Source organism: Sorex araneus, chromosome 9 (genome assembly GCF_027595985.1).
Source record: "Sorex araneus isolate mSorAra2 chromosome 9, mSorAra2.pri, whole genome shotgun sequence".
NCBI classification, from domain to species: domain Eukaryota; kingdom Metazoa; phylum Chordata; class Mammalia; order Eulipotyphla; family Soricidae; genus Sorex; species Sorex araneus.
In genome coordinates this window covers 21,393,367-21,420,032 of record NC_073310.1, presented here as the reverse complement: position 1 = coordinate 21,420,032, position 26,666 = coordinate 21,393,367, and the positions used below count along the sequence as shown (strand labels likewise).

Sequence of the window (26,666 nt, the reverse complement as noted above, 5' to 3'; positions counted from 1 at the left end):
AATGAACATTGTTAGTGATGCTGCATATGGAGAAAATATAATTGACTTTACCCCAATAATATTACCTGTGCATGCCTGGAAAATTCCTAGACCCTGTGATCAGCTTGTATACCAAAAAAAAAAAAGAAATAGAGTAAATCCTAACTTAATGAGAATTCAGGAACTAGGAAACCAGTGTTTAAGTGAAGAAATTGATCATAACGAGGAATAAATTTGTTTATTTGAAAGTTTGCAGGAATAGTTGTTATTTTTCATCAACAATACAGAGAAAACCTTGAAATAGATTACTTCCTTAGAGGACCTGCTGTACTCAGCAGCAAAAGATAAAGCTTAGACCCAGGTTTATGTCTCACTTCCCCACTCCCATCTGTCACTGTGGAAATGGTTGCTGAACCACAGAGCACAGAAATACTCAGCCTCGTCCTCTTCCTTGGCTCCAGTGATGGTGAGGACTGCCTTGTTTCCAAGCAGGGAGCCAGAGAATCGGGCAGGAACATCTGGATGCCTATTACTGGTTCCACCTATTAGACCCCAGGGTTTCTGGTAGGGCTTCTGTTGAACCCAGCTGGCAACGTGATTGGTGGTGACAGCCCCAGTACTGGAGCCACAGGTGAGTGTAACTGTGCCTCCAGGAGTTGTGGCTAGTGAGGATTCTTGAATCACCACATTCTGAGAAGTGACCCCTGAAAACAGATATAAGACCAAGGGCTTAGGATGAGACAATGATGTAAAAGTGCAGTAGAGTATTCTTTGCCATTTTCTCCCACCAACCCAGAGAGTCCCCCTGACCTGTGCAGTGAGCCAGAAATGTGAGCAGGAGAGGAGCCCAGGCCATGGTGGAGACAACCCAAGGCTGTGACTTGTCAGACCCCTCAGCTCAGGACCAGCCTCCAAGCTCTCCTTATACCTGCTTCCCCCTGTGGAGGTGGGGCTGTCATGCAAATTAGTTCCTGAGGGTCACTCAACAGTGTGACCATGGCAGTTTCTGAGTTGCTCCATGTTAGTGACATGTACTAGAGGGCCCTAGGGTCTGGAGCTGCAGCTCATTGCAGAATTTGCTCTCAGAATATGGCACACTGCCCCCCCCTAGTGTCCACTGATGAGAAGATTCATTATTGCTTGTCTTTTTTTTTTTTTTCTAGTTTCCAATTTCTTTGCTCAGATCTGAAGGTTTTAAGTCTCCAACAATCTAAATTCAGTCCCTGTGATTCCCCAGGCAGAAACTGGATGAATGAGTTTTATGAAAGGGGAACCTGCACGCATCAGCACTATTCTTCTTCTTTATCCTCCTCCACTTTCCTTAGACAACTCTGTTGAGCAGAGGCTCTGAGGTCTAGGATTCTTCTCTGTTAATTGCTGCAAGTTCCTGAGAAACTCATGGACTAATGTGGTTACTTTGCCATATGGGTAATTGATGATGTCACATGTAATACTTCACCTCTACCAGTGCCTTTTAAAGCTGAGTGCTATTTAGAACACAGGGGTTTTTTTTTGTTTTGTTTTTTATTGAATTATTGTGAGAATAGTTACAAAGATTTTCAGTTTAAGTCTTAGTCATACAATGATCAAAGACCCATTCCTTCACCAGTGCACATTTTCTATCAGCAAGAACCCGACATATCCCTTGTCCCACCCCTCCCCCTGTTTATGTGGCAAATGATTTTACTCTCTCTCCACTTTATTTTTATTTTTTTTTTTTTTTGAAATTACTTTTATTTTTTTTTTTTTTTTTTAATTTATTTATTTTTAATTAGAGAATCACCGTGAGGGTACAGTTACAGATTTATACACTTCTGTGCTCACACTTCCCTCATACAAAGTTTGGGAACCCATCCATTCACCAGTGCCCATTCTCCACCACCCGTAAACCCAGTGTCCCTCCCACCCTCCCCAATCCCATCTCCCCCCCACCCCACCCTGCCACTGTGGCAAGGCATTCCCTTCTGCTTTCTCTCTCTAATTAGCTGTTGTGGTTTGCAACAAAGGTGTTGAGTGGCCGCTGTGCTCAGTCTCTAGCCCTCATTCAGCCCGCAACTCCCTTCCCCCACATGGCCTTCGACTGCAATGTAGTTGGCGATCGCTTCTCTGAGTTGACCTTTCCCCGGAACGTGAGGCCAGCCTCGAAGCCATGGAGTCAACCTCCTGGTACTTATTTCTACAGTTCTTGGGTGTTAGTCTCCCACTCTGTTATTCTATATACCATAGATGAGTGCAATCTTTCTATGTCTGTCTCTCTCTTTCTGACTCATTTCACTCAGCATGAAACTTTTCATGCCCATCCACTTAACTACAAAATTCTTGACCTCCTTTTTTCTAACAGCTGCATAGTATTCCATTGTATAGATGTACCAAAGTTTCCTCAACCCGTCATCCATTCTGGGGCATTCGGGTTTTTTCCAGATTCTGGCTATTGTAAACAGTGCTGCGATGAACATACATGTGCAGATGTTGTTTCGATTGTACTTTTTTGCCTCTCTGGGATATATTCCCAGCAGTGGTATTGCTGGGTCAAATGGGAATTCAATATCTAATTTTTTGAGAGTCGTCCAAATTGTTTTCCAGAAGGGCTGAACCAGTCGGCATTCCCACCAGCAGTGAAGAAGGGTCCCTTTCTCCCCACATCCTCTCCAACAGCGGTTGCTTTTGTTCTTTTGGATGTGTGCTAGTCTCTGTGGTGTGAGGTGGTATCTCATGGTTGTTTTGATCTGCATCTCTCTGATGATTAGTGATGTAGAGCACTTTTTCATGTGCCTTTTGGCCATTCGTATTTCTTCCTTGGTAAAGTTTCTGTTCATTTCTTTGCCCCATTTTTTGATGGGGTTGGATGTTTTCTTCTTGTAGAGCTCAACCAGTGCTTTATATACCATTGATATCAACCCCTTATCTGATGGGTATTGTGTAAATATCCTTTCCCATTCTGTGGATAGTCTTTGTATTCTGGTCACTGTATCTCTTGCGGTGCAGAAGCTTTTTAGTTTAATGTAGTCCCATTTGTTGATCTCTGTTTTTACTAGATTGCTTAGTTCCGTGTCACCTTTGAAGATACCCTTATCTTCAATATCGTGGAGGGTTTCGCCGACCTTGTCTTCAATGTACCTTATGGTTTGTGGTCTAATGTTGAGGTCTTTAATCCATTTTGATCTGACTTTTGTGCATGGTCTCTCCACTTTAATCACATTCAATATTTTGACAAAAGACCCACCATTATTATTTGCATTTTTCCTCAACAATCAGACCTGACAAAAAAGGCATCATTAGATAATTTGTTTTCTATTCTAATTATAAAAAGCATATCATGTCACATCGCATCTTTGCAGCTGCGTGATTTTGGATTTCTAATATTTTAGTAATAAGTCTGAGGGATTTCTGCCAAAAGCCTCTGGGTTCCAAGATTGGTTTGTGTGCCTCTGGGATCATGGCTGTTTAGGAGCCAGGAACCTTTTGTGGGCAGCAACTCGGGGCCTCATCTGGCTGGAAAAGGGGCCAATTCCACCTCCCATTCGGAGAGGCTTCATGTGAAACGTCACTTCAGTCTCTTACCTGGCTCTCCAATAGGCTCTGAAAAGCTGGTGGCCACCACACTGCCAGGGAGAAAAGACGGGAGGGAAAAACACTTTCCCCACCCAGGGTGGCACCATGTTGAATACTGAGCAGTAGTTTAATGCTCAGTCCAGATGCATTTCTGCCAAAAGCCACTGGGCTCCAAGATTGGCCTGTGTGCCTCTGGGATCATCGCTGTTCAGGGCCTCGCTGGGGTGGGGAGAGGGGCCAGTTCCAACCCCCAAGCTGTGAGGCCCCACAAGTCACTGCTCTCTCTCTAGTTTTGGCCAGGGGCAGATGCTAGATAATTTATTTTTCATTGCTCACTTTGCGTATCAGGAAAGGTCAGAGGAATAGTTCTGATAGCCACATGCCAGAGAAATGCTTTTAGAAGCTCATGGTCGCTGGGATTCCATCTGGAGAAGGCAGGGAGACTGCACTTGCTCCATCTGGGGTGTCCCAGAGATATTGGCTTGGTATGGGGCCTGGAGAATTCTCCTGTGTTGTGGTGCCCGCCGGGTTTCTTCACTGCTGAGTGCGGCAAGATGGTGCTGGAGACCAAGTTCTCAGTTCTTAAAAGAAAACAAAACAAAATCTGTTGTAGATAAAAGGGAACTTGAAATTGTTTGCATCTTGTATTTCCTCTGGCTGAGCATCCCATCCTTATTTAAAGTGCTTGAGGATGCTGCTACAGAACCTCTGGAATTGGAGGGGTTAAGTAACGACAATTACTGGGTCTGATGCATTCTAGGGCAGATTAGCACTAAGTAAGGTTTTCTTAAGATCATTTTTTTTTTGGCTTTTTGGGTCACACCCGGCGATGCACAGGTGTTACTCCTGGCTCTACACTCAGGAATTACTCCTGGCGGTGCTCAGGGGACCATATGGGATGCTGGGAATCGAACCCGCGTTGACCGCGTGCAAGGCAAACGCCCTGCCCGCTGTGCTATTCCTCCAGCCCCGGTTTTCTTAAGATCTTTAATTATTTACCCACATTAAAACCTTTGGGCTGGAGCAATAGCACAGTGGTTGGGCTTTTGCCTTTCACTCGGCAGACCCGTGTTTGATTCCTCCTCCCCTCTCGGATAGCCTAGCAAGCTACCAAGACTCTGGAGCCCACACGGCAGAGCCTGGCAAGCTACCTGTACGTATTGGATATGCCAAAAACAGTAACAATAAGTCTCTCAATGAGAGACTTACTGGTGTCCGCTTGAACAAATTGATTAAAACCTTTGGCGCTTACCTCTTGTACACCTTACAAAACTTGTCTCTCGTTCACAGTATTTTAAGTTATATTTGTTGACGCCATCCAGAATGGAGATTCTACTTGAAGATAATCATCTCAACTTCCTCTCCCCTCTTTGTATGGCTATGTTCCAATACCATAAACTAAAAAAAAAAATTCTAAAGCTCTCCATTATATTGGGAATAATTGGCTTTTGACCTCGAAATATTTTACCCATCGCCTAAAGGTGAGGTTTCATCAGTCCATCCTTGGTGTGCTACGCATAGAAAGGTATTTTGCTTCTTTGATGAAAAAATTTAGACAAATACAGACCAATCTTCAACTCACTAAAAGACCCCCTAATTGTGGGAACAGGCTTCTCAGGCATGATTTCCATGGTAAATACTTAATCTTGGCTCTTTTAGGTCCTGCCTATTTTGAATCCATGGTGGACTTCTGACTACAACAGGACTTGATCTTATAACCTTCTTGTCTAATTTGTTTCTCTATGCTTGAGGCCTCTATGCTTGAGGGCTGGAGAGATAGCACACCAGGTAGGGTGTTTGCCTTACATGCAGCCAACCTGGATTTGATTCCTCCATCCCTCTCGGAGAGCCCTACAAGCTACCGAGAGCATTCCGCCAGCTTGGTAAAACCTGGCAAGCTACCCATGGCATATTCGATATACCAAAAAACACTAACAACAAGTCTCACAATGGAGATGTTACTGGTGCCCACTCGAGCAAATCCATGAACAATGGGAAGACAGTGCTACAGTGCTATATGCTTGAGGCCATTAAACCACAGAGGGTGACTAATGTGCAACCACGGACACAAGGGACTGAGTCATGTTACTGCACACCTCCCCGAATCCTTCTTCCTAAGATACCTGCACTGCACTGGAACCCTATTTATGCCCCTAAGCAGGAAGTACCTTGAGCAATCTGATTCTCCATTTCCTGACTGCAGTCAGAATTTTTTTTCTTTGAGAGGAGGGAATGAAAGAGGGAGTCTCAGTTTTTCATTAGCAGTTGATGAAAAAAAAGTCCATTTTTAGCTGTCTTCATTCCACACTTTAATCATCAACTTGGGTTTGATGTAAACCCTCACATCTTGGGTTTACCTTTCTGAGGAAGGGAAGTTTGAAATTTCCCAAGACAAATGTAACACCTTCTACCACAGAGCTTAGGCTCATTAGACACTAAGTGAAAATGGGCAGTACCTATCTTAAATGGTAAAGTAGATAACCCCAAAGACCTTAATCAGCCAGATCACAGTGTAAGATCCCTAACTACTCATGAAAAGCCAGCAACTTGGCAGGTACCACAAAGATCCAGTTTTGTTATTTTTGTATTTTGTTTTATTTTGTATTAGAGAATCACTGTGATGTACAGTTACAAACTTATGTACTTTTGTGTTTGCATTTCACTCATACAGTGATCGTTTACCCATCCCACCACCAGTGCCCGTTCTTCTCCACCAATGATCCCAGTATCCCTCTCACCATCCCCACCCTATCCTACACCACCCAACCCTGCCTCTGCTACAGGGCATTCCCTTTTGTTCTCGCTCTTTTTGGGTGTCGTAGTTTGCAATAGAGGTATTGTGTGGCCTTGAGTGGCCTTCATGTTCAGTCTACAGTCTACTTTCAGCTTGCATCTTTCAACCTGAATGAAGACCCAGTTTTTATAAAAACCCCTCAGTCCCTCCCCCCCAAACACACACACACACACAAGAACCATATATAACTTACTTCTAGACTAAGCCTCTCCATTGTTTTTAATTTCTAAGACCTATTTCTATTTTCTAACTTTGAACATCGTTTTATTGTCACTTTTTTAATATTAGTGAATCACCGAGAGGTACAGTTAGAGACTTACAAACTTTCATGCTTGTGTTTCATCATACAAAGATCAAGTACCCATCCCTCCACCAGTGCCCATTTTCCACCACCAATAGACCCAACATCCCTCCCCCCACCCCCACCCTATCCCCTCCACCCCTCCATGCCTCTGTGGAAAGGCATTCCCTTGTGCTCCCTCTCTCGTGTTGGGTGTTGTGGTTTGCAATAGAGGAATTGAGTGGCCTTTATATTCTGTCTATGGTCTACTTTTGGCACACATCTTTTAACCCGAATGGGTTCTCCCAATATCCTTTACTTGGTGTTCCCTTCTCTATCTGAGCTGCCTTTTTCTCCAGTATGTGAGGCCAGTTTCCAAGCCCTGGAGCATTCCTACAAATATTGAAGAACCTAGAACCTTGTAAAGAACACAGAGATAAGCTTTCCCTGCTCCTGCATCACTTCTCTGTCTGGGCCCCAAAGAGGGTGAGGGCAGCTGGGTTCTCAAAGAGAGAGATAGAGAATCAGGCCAAAGTCAGCAGTGTTTTGGATGTGTCATCAATTTGTGTCTTGGTAGCTTGACCAGTCTTTTGTTGAAACCAGTATGAATACTGACCATCAGTGACTGCTCCAGGCTGAGACTACATGTGAGAATGACTGTCTCTTCTGGGTACATGGTCAGTGAAGGCTGATTCACCACAGCCTGAGAACTGGACACTAAAATGGAAGCAGAAGCATGTCAGGAATGAAGATTGAAATCTGATAAATCCTCCAAAGGCTGGTCATCGAAATATCCACAAACCTGGCCAGTTATACTATGCAGTTGTTAGGAAGCATGAAGTCATGAAATTTGTATATAAGTGGATCAACATAGAAAGTATCATGTTGAGTGAAATGAGTCAGAAAGAAAGAGACAGACACAGAAAGATTGCACTCATATGTGGAATATAAAGTAGCAGAGAGGTACGAGCTAGCAATGATGCAACCTCTGGCAGAAAGTCCTCTGGACTTAGTCACTAAAATACTAAGATACAGAAATCTAGAACCTCACGGGCACTAATGTGGCCACACGATCTCATATCTCCTCATTCTCAGCAATGGAAAACAAATTATCAAATGCTTCTTTTCCAGCAGGTCCGACTCTGGGGGGGAAACTCCAAACAATAATAGCGAGTTTTTCTGTTTGTATGTAATCAAAGTAAAGAGAGAGTAAAGTGAAGTTTACCAACTACACAGACGGGGTGGGGGGCTGGGGGGGAGGTTTACTGTGGTTCTTGGTGGTGGAATATATGCGCTGGTAAAGGGATGGTGTTTGAGCATTATGTAACTGAGACTTAAGCCTGAAAGCTTTGTAACTTTCAACATGGTGATTCAATAAAAAAAATAAATTAATAAAAAAAAGTCCCTCAAGTTCAGCAGAACTGAAAAAAAAGAAGAGAACAAGAAGAAAGAAGTTTACTCTTAGTATGACTTTCAAGGACACACTGACCCCATAGTTGACCTCTGGGGCCTCTTTTATGCTCCTCTGGCCCTGAGGGAAGTGTTATTGTTGGGTGTGCTTGCTGAAAACCTGGGCCCTTTAGCATACATGCCCAACCCCAACTGTGTCTTCAGTTAAGGACTAGCTCTGCTGGGAGGGGCAAGCCTGGGATGGTTGGGGGCTGGGTTAGTCCCCTAGGAGGAAGCACCTGTTGGCACATCTAGTTCAGACCAGAGAGATTTAGATTTTCTGGGGCTCCTAAATCTGGATTTCCTGCAGGCCTTGTTCACTTCAATAGTGTCATGGGGCTGGAGGGACAGTACAGTGGGTAAGGCCCTTGCCTTGAATGCCCCTGGCCCAGGTTCTATCCCTGGCATCCCATATGGTCTCATGCACCTGTCAGGATTAATTCCTGAGTACAGATCCAGGACCATCACCGTAGCATGATCATTTAAGGTATGTCCACACACACCCCCCCTCAAAATACAACAGTCCCCAGCCCCAAATCCAAAACATCAAAAGCATCGATGTCCCCTGGTTACTTCCTCATATTAACAAGTTTTGAACATTTTCCAGAATAGAAATTCCTTTATTTCCTAAAAATTTTTTAATACTTTTCTGGAAAATAGTGGCTATAGGATATAGAATTAATTTTCAGATATTGCATATATGATTTATGTTATATTTTATGCATATGAATTTATAGCAATACAAATACTCATAGTGTATAAAATGAAAATATATGTTATAAATGCATAAACTATTGTTTCCATCCTGACCCCTAGTGAGAATGGACATTATGAGGCTTCTTTTGAGAAAATGTAATTGACTTTGCAGTAATATCATAAATTGTTCATACCTGAAAATTTTACTGTGTTTAGCTGTGTAAGAAAAAATAACCAAATAGAGTAAATCCTAACTGGATGTGAAGGTAGATCATAGGACAACAGTATAAAAGTGAAGGAGTTCATCAAGCCCTGGAACAATTTTGTTTATTTGAAAAATAGCATTGAAGAGTTGTTGTCATTTTCCATCAACAAAATAGGAAGATCTTGAGCTGGGTGACTTCATGAGAGGACCTGCTCTACTCAGCAGCAAAAGCTGAAGCTTAGCTCAGGTTTATGTCTCACTTCCCCACTTGCATCTGTCACTGTGGAAATGGTTGCTGAACCACAGAGCACAGAAATACTCAGCCTCGTCCTCTTCCTTGGCTCCAGTGATGGTGAGCACTGCCTTGTTTCCAAGCAGGGAGCCAGAGAATCGGGCAGGAACATCTGGATGCCTATGACTGGCATAACCTATTAGAGCCCAGGGCTTCTGGTAGGGCTTCTGTTGAATCCAACGAGCATCATTACTGGTGGTGACAGCCCCAGTGCTGGAGCCACAGGTGAATGTCACTGTACCCCCAGGGTTTGTGGACAATGACGATTCTTGAATCACCACATTCTGAGAAGTGACCCCTGTAAACAGATGTAAGACAAAGGGCTTAAGATGAGATGATATAAAGAAGCAGAACATCCTTTGCTAATTTCTCCCACCAACCCACAGAGTCCCCTGACCTGTGCAGTGAGCCAGTAATGTGAGCAGGAGAGGAGCCCAGGCCATGGTGGAGACAACCCAATGCTGTAATGTGTCAGACTCCCTCAGCTCAGGACCAGCCTCCAAGTTCTCCTTATACCTGCTTCCTCCTGTGGAGGTGGGGCTGTCATGCAAATGAGTTCCTGAGGGTCACTCAGCAGTGTGACCATGGCAGAGTTTCTGAGTTGCTCCAAGTCAGTGACATGCACTAGACAGGGCCGCAGGGCCTCGGGCTGCATCTCATTGCAGAGCTTGCTCTAAGTACATGGCACACTGCCCCCTCTAGTGTCCACTGATGAAAAGATTCACCTTTGCTTGTCTCTTTTCTAGCTTCAAACCTTCCTTTCTTTGATCTGAAGTTGTTAGGTCCCAAAGTAACTAACTTCAGTGTGTGTGATTTTCCAGAAAGGAACTGTATGGAGGAGTTTTGAGAAGGAGGATACTTCATGAATCAGCACTTCTTCCTTCTCCTTTCCCACTTTGCTTTCCTCTTTTGAGCAGAGAATCTAAGCTCGAGCATTCTTCTGTGCTAATTGAAGCATGTTCAAAGCAACCTGTGCTGGCGTGGATGTGGGGAAAAAGGGACGCTTCTTCACTGTTGGTGGGAATGCCAACTGGTCCCGGCCTTTCTGGAAAACAATATGGACAGTCCTTCCAAAACTAGAAAATGAGCTTCCACATGACCCCGCAATACCACTTCTGGGAATATATCCCGAGTATGTAAAAAAGCACAGTAAAAATGATATCTGTACCTATATATTCATTGCAGCACTGTTCATAATAGCCAAAATGTGGAAACAACCCGAGTGCCCTGAAACAGATGACTGGTTAAAGAAACTTTTGTACATCTACACAATGGAATACTATGCAGGTGTTAGGAGAGTTGATGTCATGAAATTTGCTTATAAGTGGATAGACATGGAGAGTATCATGCTAAGTGAAATGAGCTAGAAAGAGAGGGACAGACAAAGAAGGACTGAACTCACTTTTGGAGTATAAAATAACATCACATGAGGCTGACACCCAAGGACAGTACATACAAGGGTCAGGGGGATTGCCCTATAGCTGGGAGATTGCTTTCTGAGTGGAGGGGAGAAGGCAGATGGAATTGAGAAGGGATCACCAAGAAAATGATGGCTGGAGGAGCCATTTGGGATGGGAGATGCATGCCGAAAGTAGATAAGGGACCTAACATGATGACCTCTCTGTCTGTGTTGCAAGCCATAATGCCCAAAAGTAGAGAGAGAGTATGGGGGATATTGTTTGCCATAGATGCAAGGGGAGGGTGGGAAAGTGGGGGGTATACCCGGGATATTGGTGGTGGGAATGTGCACTGGTGGAAGGATGAGTGTTTGATCATTGTGAGATTGTAACCCAAACATGAAAGCTTGTGACTATCTCACAGTGATTCAATAAAATTTAAAAAATTAAAAGAAAAATTGAAACATGTTCTCCCTAAATTTGTAGAATAATATACATATTTTGCTCTATGGGTAATTACTTATGTTCTGTTTGTATGCTTCACCAGTGTAATTCGGGTTAGAATTTATATCTTAGTAGTGCTCAGTTTTCAGTTTTTAAATCAAAGCAAACTAAACTATAACAAAATCTCCTGTTGACAGATGGTTATTCATATCCATTGCATCCTGTATGTCCTGTTTGAGAATCCTATCCCCACCAAAGTGATTGAGAATGGGCTGCTGCAAACCCCTGCACTTGGTTTACTTCTATTTGAAGAAGAAACAAAAACACGAAGCTGGATAGTGTTGCTTGGCTTGGTGAACCTCATAGAGTATCTCTTCAAGTTTCCTGTGTCATTATCCATGCACCTGAATATCGTGGATTTTCAGACCTCAGCAGAGACCATCAGGCAGTTTCAAGTGGCTGCTCCCAACTATGCTTTTCCCTAGTCACTTTGGGTATGGAATGTACCCCTAATATATAGAAAGGCTCAGAAATACCAGTACAAGACTTTGTGATAGTATCATATGTCCTGCTCCCCACTATCTAGTTCACAACATTTCTCCTTAGAAGCATGACACATCACTCTTTTTGTGGCTTCCTCACGATGTCAGGCAAACCTTGATGCTCCACTTGAACTCTTTAAGCTTCCTTGTTTAATTCGTGGTCATAAATGAGCCCATGTTTTTTCACACAATATGCTGTTAGATAAGAAAGTTGTTCATAGGTCCTCCTGTGCAGGACACCAATTTCCCCTTTGTTATTCATCATTTGTCATTTACTTCATCATTTAATGTATCTCCAACATTAAAAATATTGTTTCAAGCATATATAAACTGAAAATATTTTGTTTTTAGCTATACTAGTTAACGAGGAGACTATTTTTTTAATTGTTCTTCTGAATAATTCTGGGAAAATTTTTTGCAAGTAAGAAGGAAGTGATGTGTGAGCATGTATAAGTGGGGAGGCACAAACTTGTATGCACAGGCACAGTGGACAGAACATGCTTTCACATGTGCCACATGTCTTCTTTGCATAGTCAGTCTTTACCAAGATCATGATTTTAGCATTAATACAGGATTGCTTGCGCTGGAGTGATACCACAATGGGTAGGGCATTTGCCTTGTATGGCTGACCCAGGTTCAATTCCTCCATCCCTCTCAGAGAACCCAGCAAGTTACAGAGAGTATACCACCCGCACAGCAGAGCCTGGCAAGCTACTCGTGGCAGATTCAATATGCCAAAAACAGTAACAACAAGTCTCACAATGGAGGTATTACTGGTGCCCGGTCTAGAAAATCGATGAACAACAGGAAGACAGTGCTACAGGGTTGCTAAAACAAAGTTAAGATTGATGGTAATTCTGGGAGAACTCAGGAAGAGGCCCCAGATTTCTTGATATTATGTGATCCTTGACAGAGTTGATATGATTCAAGCAAGTGTAAGTATATTGAAAACTACTCTGGCTAACTTTTAAGTTGCTTTTATTATTGACAGCATTAAACAGAGTGGCTGTAGGTGTCATAAAAGCAGTAGATAAGAAGCAGCTGGAGCTGACATGGTCAACTAGTCTGTCTAGAGAAAATTTCAGAATTGAAATATCCTCAATATATGCCACTGTGGAGGTGGGGCTGTGCTTTGTCAGACCCCCTCAGCTCAGGACAGGCCTCCAAGCTCTTCTTATACTAGCTTTCCCCTGTGGAGGTGGGGCTGTCATGCAAATAAGTTCCTGAGGGTCACTCAGCATTGTGACCATGACAGAGTTTCTGAGTTGTTCCAAGTCAGTGCCATACAGTAGAGAGCTCCAAGGTCTGGGGCTGCATTCCATTGCAGATCTTGCTCTGAGGGCATGTCACACTGCCCCCTCTAGGGCCCCCTGTAGTGTTCACTATTGCTTGTCTTTTTTCTAGCTTAGAGACATTTCTCAGATCTGGAGTTGTTAGGTCCCAAAGTAGCTAACTTTAGCTTCATGATTTCCCAGGAAGGAACTGTATAGAGGAGTTTTGAGAAGAAGGAGTCTTCATGAATCAGCACTCCTTCCTTCTTGTTACCTACCTTTCTTAGCCCTATTGAGCAGAGGATCTAAGCAGTATTATTATTCTGTGTTAATTGTTCTCCCCAAACGTGTAGAATAATATAAATATTGTGCCGTATGGGTGATTACTTATGTCACGTATGAATGCTTCTCCAGTCCAATTCTGTTTAGAATTTATATCTGAATTGTGTTTAGTTTGCAGTTTTTAAAGCAAAGCATTGATAGATGGGTACTCATATCCATTGTATCCTCTGTGTTCTCCATTTGAGCATCCTATCCCCACTTTCAGTGCTCGAGAATGGGCTCCTGTAACCCTGAGTAGTTAGTTTACTTCTATTTGAAGAAGAGACAGAAACACTATACTGGGTAGGGTTGCTTGGCTTGGTGGACCTCACAGACTATTACTTCAATTTGCCTCATAGACTATTACCTCAACATCAGGTATCCATGCAGCTGAATCTTTGACTTTTGAGATCTCAGCAGAGACCATCAGGCAGCTCTATGTGGCTGCTCCCATTTATGTTTATCCCTGGACATACATCAGGTCTGGAATGTACCCCTATAGAATGATGCAAACACACCAGTACAGGACTTAGTGGTTGTACGATACAGCCTGATCCCTGCTGTCAGTCCACAACATTTCTGCTTAGAAGGGATGCCCACTCTCACCACTTCTCTTCAATATAGTACTGGAAGTACTTGCGATAGCCATTAGACAAGAAAAAGAGATTAAGGGCATCCAGATAGGGAAGGAAGAAATCAAACTCTCACTATTTGCAGATGATATGATACTAGATCTAGAGAAGCCCAAAACCTCTACTAAGAAACTCTTAGAAACAATAGACTTATACAGTAAAGTTGCAGGCTACAAAATCAATACCCAAAAATCCATGGCCTTCCTATATACAAACAAAGGGACATGAAAAAAACAATCCCATTCACAATCGTACCCTAGAAAATCAAGTACCTCGGAATCAGCTTAACCAAGGAAGAAAAAGACCTCTACAAAAAAAATTATAAAACGCTACTCCATAATATAAAAGAGGACATGAGGAAATGGAAACATATACTTTGCTCATTGACAGGGAGAATCAATATTGTCAAAATGGCAATACTCCCCAAAGCATTATACAGATTCAACTCAATCCCTATAAGGATACACATGACATTCTTCAAAGAAACGGATCAAGCAATCCTAAAATTCATATGGAACAACAAATGCCCACAGATAGCTAAAAAGATTCTTGGGAAAAAGACGATGGGAGGCATCACCCTCCCCAAACTCAAACTTTACTACAAAGCGGTAACAATTAAAACAGCATTGTACTGGAACAAATGCAGACCTGCAGAACAATGGAACAGGGTGGAATATGCCTTCACACAACCCCAAATGTATGATCATCTAATCTTTGATAAGGGAGCAAGAGATGTGAAGTGGAGCAAGGAAAGCCTCTTTAACAAATGGTGCTGGCACAACTGGAAAACCACATGTAAAAGAATGGGCTTAGACCTCGACCTGACACCATGCACATAAGTCAGATCAAAATGGATTAAAGACCTCACCATCAGACCACAAACCATAAGGTACATTGAAGACAAGGTCAGCAAAACCCTCCTAGATATTGAAGATAAAGGTATCTTCAAAGGTGATATGCAACTGGCCAACCAAGTGGAATCAGAGATCAGCAAATGAAACTACATTAAACTAAAAAGCTTCTGCACCGCAAAAGATACAGTGACCAGAATACAAAGACTATCCGCAGAATGGGAAAGGATATTTACACAATACCCATCAGATAAGGGGTTAATATCAATGGTATATCAAGCACTGGTTGAACTCTACAAGAAGAAAACATCCAACCCCATCAGAAAATGGGGCAAAGAAATGAACAGAAACTTTCCCAAGGAAGAAATACAAATGGCCAAAAGGCACAGGAAAAAGTGCTCTACATCACTAATCATCAGGGACATGCATATCAAAACAACCATTATATACTACCTCACACCACAGAGACTAGCACACATCCAAAAGAACAAAAGCAACCACTGTTGGAGAGGATGTGGGGAGAAAGGGACACTTCTACACTGCTGGTGGGAATGCCGACTGGTTCAGCCCTTTTGGAAAACAATATGGACAACACTCAAAAAATTAGAAATTGAGCTGCCATTTGACCCAGCAATACCACTTCTGGGAATATATCCCAGAGAAGCCAAAAAGTATAGTCAAAATGACATCTGCACTTCTATGTTCATCGCAGCACTGTTTACAATAGCCACAATCTGGAAAAAACCCGAGTGCCCTAAAACAGATGACTGGTTGAAGAAACTCTGGTACATCTATACAATGGAATACTATGCAGCTGTCAGAAAAAAGGAGGTCATGAACTTTACATATAAGTGGATAGGCATGGAAAGTATCCTGTAAGTGAAATGAGTCAGAAAGAGAGAGACAGACATAGAAAGATTTCACTCATCTGTGGAATATAGAATAACAGAGTAGGAGACTAACACCCAAGACTAGTAGAAATAAGTACCAGGAGGCTGACTCCACGGTTTGGAGGCTGGCCTCAATTTCTGGGGAGAGGGCAACTCAGAGAAGGGATCACAAAGTATAATGTGGTTGGAGGCCATGTGGGGGAAGGGTGATGCGGGCTGAATGTAGACTAGAGACTGAACACAGTGGCCATTCAACACCTTTATTGTGAACCAGAACATGTAATTAGAGAGAGAGAACAAAAGGGAATACCCTGCCACAGTGGCAGGGTGGGGTTGGGGGAGATGGGATTGGGGATGGTAGGAGGGATGCTGGGTTTACTGGTGGTGGAGAATGGGCACTGGTGAAGAGACGGGTTCTCAAACTTTGTATGAGGGAAACAAAAGCACAAAGATGAGTAAATCTGTACTGTACCCTCACGGTGATTCACGAATTAAAAATAAATAAAGGAAAAAAAATTAAAGTTCTCAAAAGTTAAAAACAAAAAGAAGTATGACATATCACTCCTTTTTATGGTTTCCTCAGGACCTCGGGCAAATCTTGATGCTCCACTTGGACTCTTTTGGCTTTCTTGCTTATTGAGTGGTCATATATGAGCCCCTGTTTTTTCATACCATATGCTCTTTGATAAAAAAATTGTCATAGGTCCTCCTGTGCAGGACACCAGATTCTCCTTTGTTATTCATCAGTTGTCAGAGATGAAGAAGTGTATATCCAACATTAAAAATATTGTTTCAAGCATATATGAACTGATAATATTTTCCTTTTAGTTTTACTAATTGAGCATGAGACTGTGTTTTTAGTTGTTACTTTGAAAAAGATGCGGAAAATCTTTTGCCAATGAGAAGGAAGTGATGTCTAAGCATCTAGGCGTGGTGAGACACAAAGGTGTGTGCACAGACACAGTGGACAGAACATGCTCTCACATGTACCACATGTCTTATTTGTATACTCAGTCTTCCCCCCCCCCAAGAATGAGTTTTAGTATAATACAGGTTTACTGAAAGAAGGGGTGATGATTGATGGTCATTCTGAGAGAAATCTGGAAGAGATTATCAATTTATTGATATTTTGGGATCCTGACAGAGTTGATGTGATTCAAGCAACTGAAACTACACTGAAAGCTGCTCTGTCTATCTTCTGAGTTGCTTTATTTTATTCCGTTAAACATAGAGTGGCTGTGAGTGCCATTAATGCAGTAGATAAGAAGGCAGCTGGACTGACATGGTCACCCAGTCTGTTTAGAGAAAAGGTCAAAAGACTAGCTGAAATATCCTCAATATAGGCCATTGCAATCTATCCAACGAGGAAAGAATGATCTCACAACTGTTTGTCTCAACCCATTGCTTAAGTTTATAGTCAAAATGTAATGAAAACAATGGATCATGAAGCCTTCAGCAGAAAAATAGTAGACGAGTAATTATGCTACATGTTTTCTCCAATATCTCAATGGATTTATTAATGAAATGAAATTTCAGTTCTGAAAAGTGACCCAATGGTTGGAGGAGCAAGGGCCCATAGTGAAACACTGTGGAAGACTTTGAAACAGGTCACAGTAAGCGTAAATATATTATTGATGTATCTCCAGGCTACCTTGATTTGCAAGGAGGTAAGTTGCATCTCGAATCCCAGTGAGGTGTATATCTATAGAGAAAAGAGACACCAGAGAGCAGACTCCATAGTTCAGCACTAGAGTGGAAACAGATATTCGCCAACAATGGTGGAAATGAAACCTCCAGCAAATAGCCAGTGAGTCAATACTAAAAGGGACAATTACACAAATCCCTGCTTTAGGAGATACCTATAGCCTTAGGATCCATCTATGTGTATGCAGCATGGAGTTTATCCAGGATGGTGACTTACAATTTATCCTTTGATCCCCAGGGGAGTCAGGTGGAGTTTAAGCTGGTGGAGATATGTTTAGAATTTATCTTGGGGCCGCAGCGATAGCCCAGTGGGTAGGGCGTTTGCCTTGCATGCGGCCGACCCTGGTTCGATCCCTGGCATCCCATATGGTCCCCCAAGAACATCAGGAGTAAATCCTGAGTGCAAAGCCAGGAGTAACCCCTGAGCATCACTGGGTGTGACCCCAAAAAAGCAAAAAAAAAAAAGAATTTACCTAATCCACAAGCTCTTCTGTGGCCTACTCAAAAGAAAAGCACATCTTTGCATCAAGACTTTTGTTACACAAATCACGTGTTGTATCCATGCCCACACTCATTACTGAGACTATATTCATCCACAGTGATTCCTGTTCTTCAAAGGCTAGAACAGCATTCTTTAACAACCATTCAATGGACCTGTCCACAGGTATAGAAAGATTTAATCCACCAGTTTACTACACTGGTAATAAATGGACAGTTCTGATAGGTCATATATCTGTTTGCAGCAGAGGTGCTAGTTCAAGGGTGTAAAAACAGTTACAAACACTGATCTAAAATACTAAAGTAAATGCAACATCTAAAGCACAAAAAAATGTGATAAGGGCTGGAGTAATAGTACAGTGGGTCGGGGGTTTGCCTTAGATGTCCCCAAACTGAATTTCATCTTCAGCATCACATCTGGTCCCCAGAGAACTGCCAAGAGTAATTCTGAGTGAAGAGCCAGGAGTAACCCTTGAGCATAGCTGGCTGTGATGCCTTTCCCTCCCTGAAAAACCCACAAAAATACGATATCTATAGACTATATTCAGTTTTTTTTTTTTAGATTTCACAGAGAATCTCTTCACTGTGATTGCTTTTGAGTCTGTTGCTGACAATCTTATATGTGTATCTCCTAGATCTCTTCCTGTTGAAACCCTCTAAAAGACCTGGCAACAGAACCTTCAGATCAGGACCAGACCAAAGATGAGTGACTACTGATAACCTGAAGTGCTGGGAAAGCAGGGACCATAGAGCTGCCTAAGGAGAGGGAGGCTGCAGAGCTCACTCTCATCCCTCAGCTCAGAATTTATGCTACTCTCCAAGAGAGACCTCTCTACTCGTTTGATTTCATCCTTGTGTTGACAATACACCTCTAATCAAGACATGTTCAGGAGTGTCCATATATAAGGCAAACTCAACATTATGAGTAAATATCCTTAGTCTAACCCTTCAGTTTACAAATTCCACATAAAGTCTAAAAAGCAAGTCAAGAAAATACAGTAATCCAACTCGACACATAATAGTGATATAGGCAGATAGGGAAGCTCTCCTCCCCAGATGATGGCAGTAAATTTCCTGGGAAGTAATAGCTCTCAAGTTGCAAACACCAACCTTGAAGAAAACAGGAACTAAGGCCTGAAAAGACCCTAACCTGGCTCCAGCAATGGACCCTGAGGAGGCTGACACCCCTCTGACAGAAGCTCCAGCAGGAATAAAAGGCCAGAAAGGAATTTCAAAGAAGTCCATCACCACTCCCAACTCTACCCCATTTGACAACCTCCTTAACAATGGACTTTGACCTAGGTGAAGCCCCACATGGGGGGCAAGTTGGAGAAACCCTGTAAAAGCCACCTTAAACAAAGGAGGGGCTCAGATATGCTGCCCAAACCCATGTGCTGCTTGTGCCTAGGCGGCCAGGCACATGTGTTACCTGAACACATGTGTTGCCTGAGTACATGTGTTGCCAGCATCTCCCCACTTTAGATGTGTGCTTTCATGTTTTCATGTCTAATACTGGGATGTGTTGAGGCTCCTTCTGCCCTTGGAGAAGCCTGGTTTCTCTCTTGAGCACATTACTTTGTGCTCTCTCCACTTTCTCTCCCCTGTTCCCTTCAAAACCTCCAAATATAATCTGCTTTACTTCACTGCTTGTCTACTTCTGAAGTTCTTTTCTGCCTGGAGAGACAGAAACCCAATAACCCTGGGTCCTGGGTGGCAGAGGGAGAAGGGGAGAAAGTGACTGTCACTGATGGTCACTATCCATACTGGTTCCAGCAGAAATCTGGTCAAACTCCCAGAGCAATGATTTATGTTACAATAAGCAATATGAAGCAAATTTGTTTGTGCCTGCTAAGAGGGCAAGCTCGAGTGGTGGGTTGGACATATTGGTGGAGGGAAAAACACACTGATGGTGGGATTGGCGTTGGAACATTGAATGACTGAAATAACTGTATTACGAACAACTTGCCAAATCACGACTCATGATAAAGAATAAAATTTTAAATTAAAAGATTAGTGAAAATTCAAAGAATATTTCAAATGTTATAGAGTTGAGTAAAGCTATAAATGCATAGAGATTTATAGCAACTATATAGCACGATTACGCATGGACCCAAGGTAACAAGGGCAGCTAATTTATGTACTGGTACCTCATCTAAATTTGTCACTGTGTCAAGCATTACTGTATAAGAGCCAACAATAGTATTCAGCCTCATCCTCTGATTGGGCCCCTGAGATTGTGAGGGCAGCTTTGTCCCCAAGGATGGAACCTGAGAACCGGGCCGGAGTCCAGGAGTGTTTTTTGTTTGTGTTGTAAATCATTGTTTTGGGAGCTTGACCAGACTTCTGCTGGAACCAGTATGGATAGTGACCATCAGTGACTGCTCCAGTGCTAGAAGCACATGTGAGAACGACTGTCCCTCCTGGGTTCACAGTCAGTGAAGGCTCCTGAGTCACCACAGCCTGAGAACTGGACCCTGAAATGGAAACAGAAGCATGTCAGGAATGAAAATGGAAGTCAGAGAAATTCCCCAAAAGTTGGTCACTTGGATCTTCAGGAACCTTGGCATGAGTAAGGACAAGAAGGACGAGGAGGAGGAGAGGACTCCTGCTCATGGTGCAGACTCTCAAGGACATCGTGGCCTCACAGCTGACACAGGACTCTGGAGCCTCTTTTATGTCCCTCTAGCCTGGGGGAAGGGTTTGTGTTGGGTGTGCATGCTGCAAATCTCAGCCATTTAGCATAAATCCCCTCCCCCATTTCTGTGTCTTCAGTGAAGAACTAGCTCTTCAGTGAAGGGGAAACTTGGGCTAGCTTTGAGCTAGGATAGTCCTTTGGGAGGAAGCACCTGTTGGCACTTCTTCAGTCTGAACTTGCTGCAGGCCTTGTTCACTTCAAAAGCATCAATGCCCCCTGTTGATATCTCAAGATAATGTTTAGTGTATTTTAATTATTCAGAGCAAAGAGTTTTTTTCATAAGTGTTTAAAAAGATACTTTCTTGCCATGTAAAATCAAATTCTTAAAGTTTTCTTTCTTTTTTTAATTTATTTATTTTTATTGAATCACATTTGTAAAGATACAAAACTTTCAGTTTTAAGTCTCAGTTACACAATGCTCAAACACCCATCCCTTCACCAGTGCACATATTCCACCACCAAGAACCACAGAAAACCTCCCCCCCACCTCCCCAACCCCCAGTCTCCCTCCCCGCCTATGTAGCTGATAAATTTTACTTTACTTCCTCTTTACTTTGGTTACATTCAATATTTCAACAAAAAAACTCATTATTATTGTTTGAAGTCCCCCCCCCCCGCGAAAGTCAGACCTGCTGGAACGGAAGCATTTGATAATTTGTTTTCCATTGCTGAGAATTAAGTTTTAATTTTGCTTTTGTTTTTAAATAGAAGTCATTCAAAATATTGTTAGGGATCAACTCAGTACCCTTCCAATACTCTCTAGTACCATTATTCTGACTCAATCTTTGCTAATCCTTGTTGATACTTCTTTACTTCTTTTCAATATCCTCCTCAAAGTTTCGATTCTGCCTTACACCCATTTAGCAATTATCACTTAGGTAATTTTCCCTTTCTTTGTATCCATAACTCACTTTATTTCAGAAATATTTTTATTGGTTTTAGGTGTCCATCAAGGTGACATCATGTTTAATGTTAAAAATTTTTGTCTTATGGTTGAGCTATAGTTCAGTGGGGAAAGTACCTCCCTTGCATGTGAGTGATCAGGGTTCAATGCCAACATCTCATATGATCTCCCAAGCTTACTAGAAGTGATCCCTGAGAACACAGTCAGTAGTAAGCCATGAGTATTTCCTGGAAAAAAAAGTTTTACAGGCTATAATGAGATTGTTTGCAGTACAAATATTAGGCCTGGCAAATCTTTAAAACAGGCCCAGGAAAAAGAATATATTTTTTTTTCCTTATGTGTTTGTGATGGGGATTCTTTCTTTTTGTAAGAATTTTACATTTATAGAAAAATGCAAAAATTTTACAGAGCTATCTTATATATGTTTTCTATTTACCTATAATTTGGTATTATATTAATCTTGATCATTTGGTTATTGGGTATAGGCTTTAGTTGTTATGATTTCTCCATCTTTTCATTTTCAAATAGTTGTCAGTACATTAAACTATTATATTGTATGGTGGTATCTAATTCATTTTTTACTTTATAATTTACTAATTATATAGGTCATAAGTTTTTGTGTTAAATTCTTATCTTATATTGTGAATATCTAGACATATTTTAAAAGGTCAATTCATATTGTATTGCCTTTCTTTTCATATGGACTTTTAAGTGCATGTGTATTTCGTATTTATTTATTATTGGTCTACTATGGAGAATTTGGCAAAAGAATCTGAACGATATTCTGTATTTGGTTCATTTGTCTTTTTGTTAGTATTAATCTTTGTGATTATTCAGAAGAAATCAGAAACAATTTCATTTTCAGGCAATTAGATTCAGGTTTTTCAGTCAGTTAAATCATCACATTGGATATGAGTGATTTTTTCTGAGTTGATCAACAAATGTGTTCCTGAATTATCCTGAATGTATTATCTTGTTCCTGCATGTGTTATCATGTGTTAACTGGTTCCTCCAGCTATCATTTTCTTAGTGATCCCTTCTCTCTTCCATCTGCCTTCTCCCCTCCACTCATGAAGTAGGCTTCCAGCTATGGGACAATCTCCCTGGCCCTTGTATCTACCGTCCTTGGGTGTCAGCCTCATGTGATGCTACACTCCACAAATGAGTGCAGTCCCTCTATGTCTGTCCCTCTCTTTCTGACTCATTTCACTTAGCATGATACTCTCCATGTTTATCCATTTATAAGCAAATTTCATGACTTCATCTCTCCTAACAGCTGCATAGTATTCCATAGTGTAGATGTACAAAGGTTTCTTTAACCAGTCATCTGTTTTAGGGCACTTGGGTTGTTTCCATATTTTGGCTATTGTTAACAGTGCTGTAATGAATATGTAGGTACAGATGTTATTTCTACTGTATCACATAATAATTTAGTAAGAACACATAGCCTTGGTAGACTACCTTCACTGACTACTATGTATTTCAATATGATTTGAAGAGGGGTCTGGCCTCTGAGGTGTCTTTGTATTGTGTTTGGGATTTAAATTTGATCAGGATTTTCCCTTAGTTGTCTCAATTTTTTTTTTGCTTTTTGGGTCACACGCAGTGATGCTCAGTGGTCACTCCTGGCTCTGCACTCAGGGATTACTCCTGGCAGTACTCAGGGGTCCATATTGGATGCTGGGAATCGAACCCGGTTCAGACGAGTGCAAGGCAAATGCTATTTGCTATTTGCTATTGCTCCAACCCACAAATATTATTTTAAGTACATTTTATTTCCTATTTCCAATTTAAGTCTATGTATTTCATTTTCAAATGATATAAATATGGCATATTCATGTCAATTTCTGGTTCTGTGGAAAGAGGAAGCAGAGTTCCTCATTTCATTTTATAATGATTTCAAGATTGTTTGAAAGGAACATATTATACCTGACATTTTTATTTGATGTTTATTTTTGTTCATTTGGCCAGATCCTGTTGTTTCAAGATGTGAGGATTGACACTGCCCTGTCCTCCCTATGGGGCAGCTAATGAGGAAGCAAGCACTTTGATTCTGCGGTTGCACATTTTCCCAGTATGGGAATTGTGCTTGCTTTCTTTCCCCTTTATGATTTGAACACTTTTGTTTAATTTTTTTAAATTTATTTTTAAATTTTATTTTTATAAAGTTGTTCATAATAGCTATTTTTTGTTTGTTTTTTATTTTATGTTTTTAATTGAATCACCATGTGGAAAGTTACAAAGCTTTCAGCTTTAAGTCTCAGTTATACAATGCCCAAAAACCCATCCGTTCACCAGTGCAAATATTCCACCACCAAGAACCACAGTATACCTCCCTCCACCCACCACCTCCCCAGGTCCCCACCCCACCTGTGTAACTGATAAATTTCATTTTTTTTTCACTTTACTTTGATTACCTTCAATATTTCAACAAAAAACGCACTATTATTGTTTGGAGTTTCTCTCCCCCAAAGTCAGAACTACTGAAAAGGAAAAATTTGATAATTTGTTTTCCATTGCTGAGAATGAAGAGATATGAGGTCGAGCGGCTGCACAGCTTCGGATTTCTGTATTTTACTATTTTAGTAACTAAGTCCAGAGAAATTTCTGCCAGAAATTGCATCACTGCAAGCTCGTACCTCTCTGCTACTTTATATTCCACATATGAGTGCAATCTTTCTATGTCTGTCTCTTTCTTTCTGATTCATTTCACTCAACATGATATTTTCGATGTTGATCCATTTATATGCAAATTTCATGACTCCATCTTTTCTAACAGCTGCATGGTATTCCACTGTGTAGATGTACCAAAGTTTCTTTAACCAGTCATCTGTTTTTGGGCACTCTGGTTTTTTCCAGATTGTGGCTATTGTAAACAGTGCTGCAATGAACATAGAAATGCAGATGTCGAGTTGGGCCCGTGCTCGGCTCCGGCCGGCCGGGTTTTCGGCCCGGGCGCCCATGCCCCTGCAGAGCCGGTGGATGTGGAACAAGCGGGAACCAGAGACAGCTTTAGGAATTGGGGTTCCAGCAAGTGCCTGCACCCATGTATGGAGACTGTGAATTAAGCCTTTGCCCCACGCCGGCTAACGGAGGAAATATGTAATTTCTGGCAGAATTTTCCCAGGACTTTATACAGAAATCCAAAACCGCGCGGACGCTGCCGCGTCCGCGCGACTTAACATTTATAATTGTCATCAATGTGAAAGGGTTCCATTTGAACAGGTCAGACTTGGGGGGGAAACTCCAAATAATAACAGTAAGTTTTTGTTGAAATATTGAAGGTTCTTAATGTAATAGCCACCTCTGGACTATGAGCTAAGCAAAAGCCCCACGCTGGCCAACGTGGCGTGGAGTACACCATACTATGAGGCGCAGGAAGGGGGATGAGGGGGAAAAATTAAAAAAAAAAAAAAAGGAAAAGGAAAAAGAGAAAAAAGAAGAGAGAGAGAGAGTTATGTCAACTATAGTGAGTTTTGTGTTGAATTATGGAATGTAATCAAGGTAAAGAAAAAATGAAGTGAAATTCATTAGTTATACAGTAGGGGGTAGGAGGTGGGGGCGGGGGGGTAAACTGGGGTTTCTGGTGGTGGAATTTGGGCACTGGTGAAGGGATGGGTGTTTGAATATTGTATAACTGACATATAAACCTGAGAACTTTGTAACTTTCCACATGGTGATTTAATAAAAATTAAAAAAAAAAAAGAAATGCAGATGTCATTTCTACTATACCTTTTTGCATCTTCAGGATATATTCCCAGGAGTGGTATTGCTGGGTCAAATGGAAGCTCAATTTCTAATTTTTTGAGAATCGTCCATATTGTTTTCCAAAAGGGCTGAACCAGCCGGCATTCCCACCAGCAGTGTTCACAATATTTAAATACAACACCAATCCTATCATCATTACACCTTTCCACCACATTTCCATCATGAACCCCAAACCCTGCCCAAGGCAGAATCAAAATAGTTTACTTTGTATAGCTTGTTATGAATAACCTGCTAAAAAGGAGACCAAAAAAAGTTTCTGAGAGGAAAGTGTGTGAAGATTGTTGTATTTCACCCAGAAGCCATTAAACCCTTCTATAAAACATTACTAACATGATGTTAAAGGTTGAACTTATGTGCTTACACGCACACACACACACATATGTACATATCATTCTCCTACCTCCATTCCCAACTTTCTTGACATTCTAAGTTATATGATTCTGTGCCAAAGGTTGGCTTTGGTGACTTTTTCAATGAACACTCTTGGAACTAACTGCATAATGTAGAAGTAGAGGTATTTTTCAAATATCACTGTTTATAAACATCACCTGGAGTGCTGGTTGAAATAGATCTTTGTGCCCCAACAGAAGTTTGTGACTCAGGAGGCTAAGTTAGGGGAATTACATTTCCACTAAATTTCCAGTAACATTCCCATTTCAGTTCTAAAGGAAATACTAATTTCACCTGCCTGTGTAGTTAATAAAATCAATATGACAGTACTGTTTGAATAAGAAGACGTTTAGTAGGTTGGTTGTTCCCTGAGTCTCACTGTGGGCTACATAATTTGAAGTTTTTCTTTCTCACCGTCATTATAGCAAGGAGAGGAGAGAGCGAATAGGCTTAGGAGTCACCTTAGAAAAACGGACACACCTTGAAGAGAAATAATGAAGCATATTGATGAACCCCCCATTAAGATCTAGCTGCCTCCACTTTCCTGTGTGTTTGCATTTTGTCTTTTCTCTTTCCTCCTTTAAATGATGAGACCTTGTGAACATCTGAAGATTTTGGTTGCACTTCTCCCTGGTTTCACATCACTGTGTAAGGGCCACTGCTCAGGTACAGAAAGCAATAATACTCAGCTTCATCCTCTGCAAGAGCCCTCGTGATGGTGAGGACGGCTTTGTTCCCAGAGATGGATCCAGAGAAGCGATCAGGAATCCCAGAGGGTCGGTTATTTGTGCTATCTATAATACCACGGGGACCATGGCCTGGTATCTGCTGGTACCAATTTGGGTAGTTACTTGTAGAGACTGACCCTGTGCTGAGGCCACAAGTGATGGTGGCAGTCTCTCCTGACAATATAGAAAGTGACGGCTCCTGGATCACCACTGTCTGGGAATCCACCCCTGCAAATGACAGGAGAGAGACAATCACAAAAGATGATGGTTGTCCTGCATCCCTGCCTCATGGCCACCTCCCCTTCTCCCCACCAGGATGCAGAGTCCTTTCTTCTAACCTGACTCATAGGAGAGGAGACTGAGCAGAAGAATCATCCAGGCCAT

At 41.8% G+C, this 26,666-nt stretch overlaps 1 gene segment (V, D, J or C); it reads right to left on the bottom strand.

Annotated features, from left to right (window-relative positions):
- Positions 1-384: 384 nt before the first annotated feature.
- Positions 385-26,666, bottom strand: LOC129407130 (Ig lambda-1 chain V region-like; the record flags this gene model as incomplete). The annotated part of the segment is given in 3 exon segments: positions 385-653; positions 9,237-9,545; positions 26,621-26,666. Coding segments are annotated over 3 exon segments (624 nt in total), but the record flags the coding sequence as incomplete, so codon positions are not given.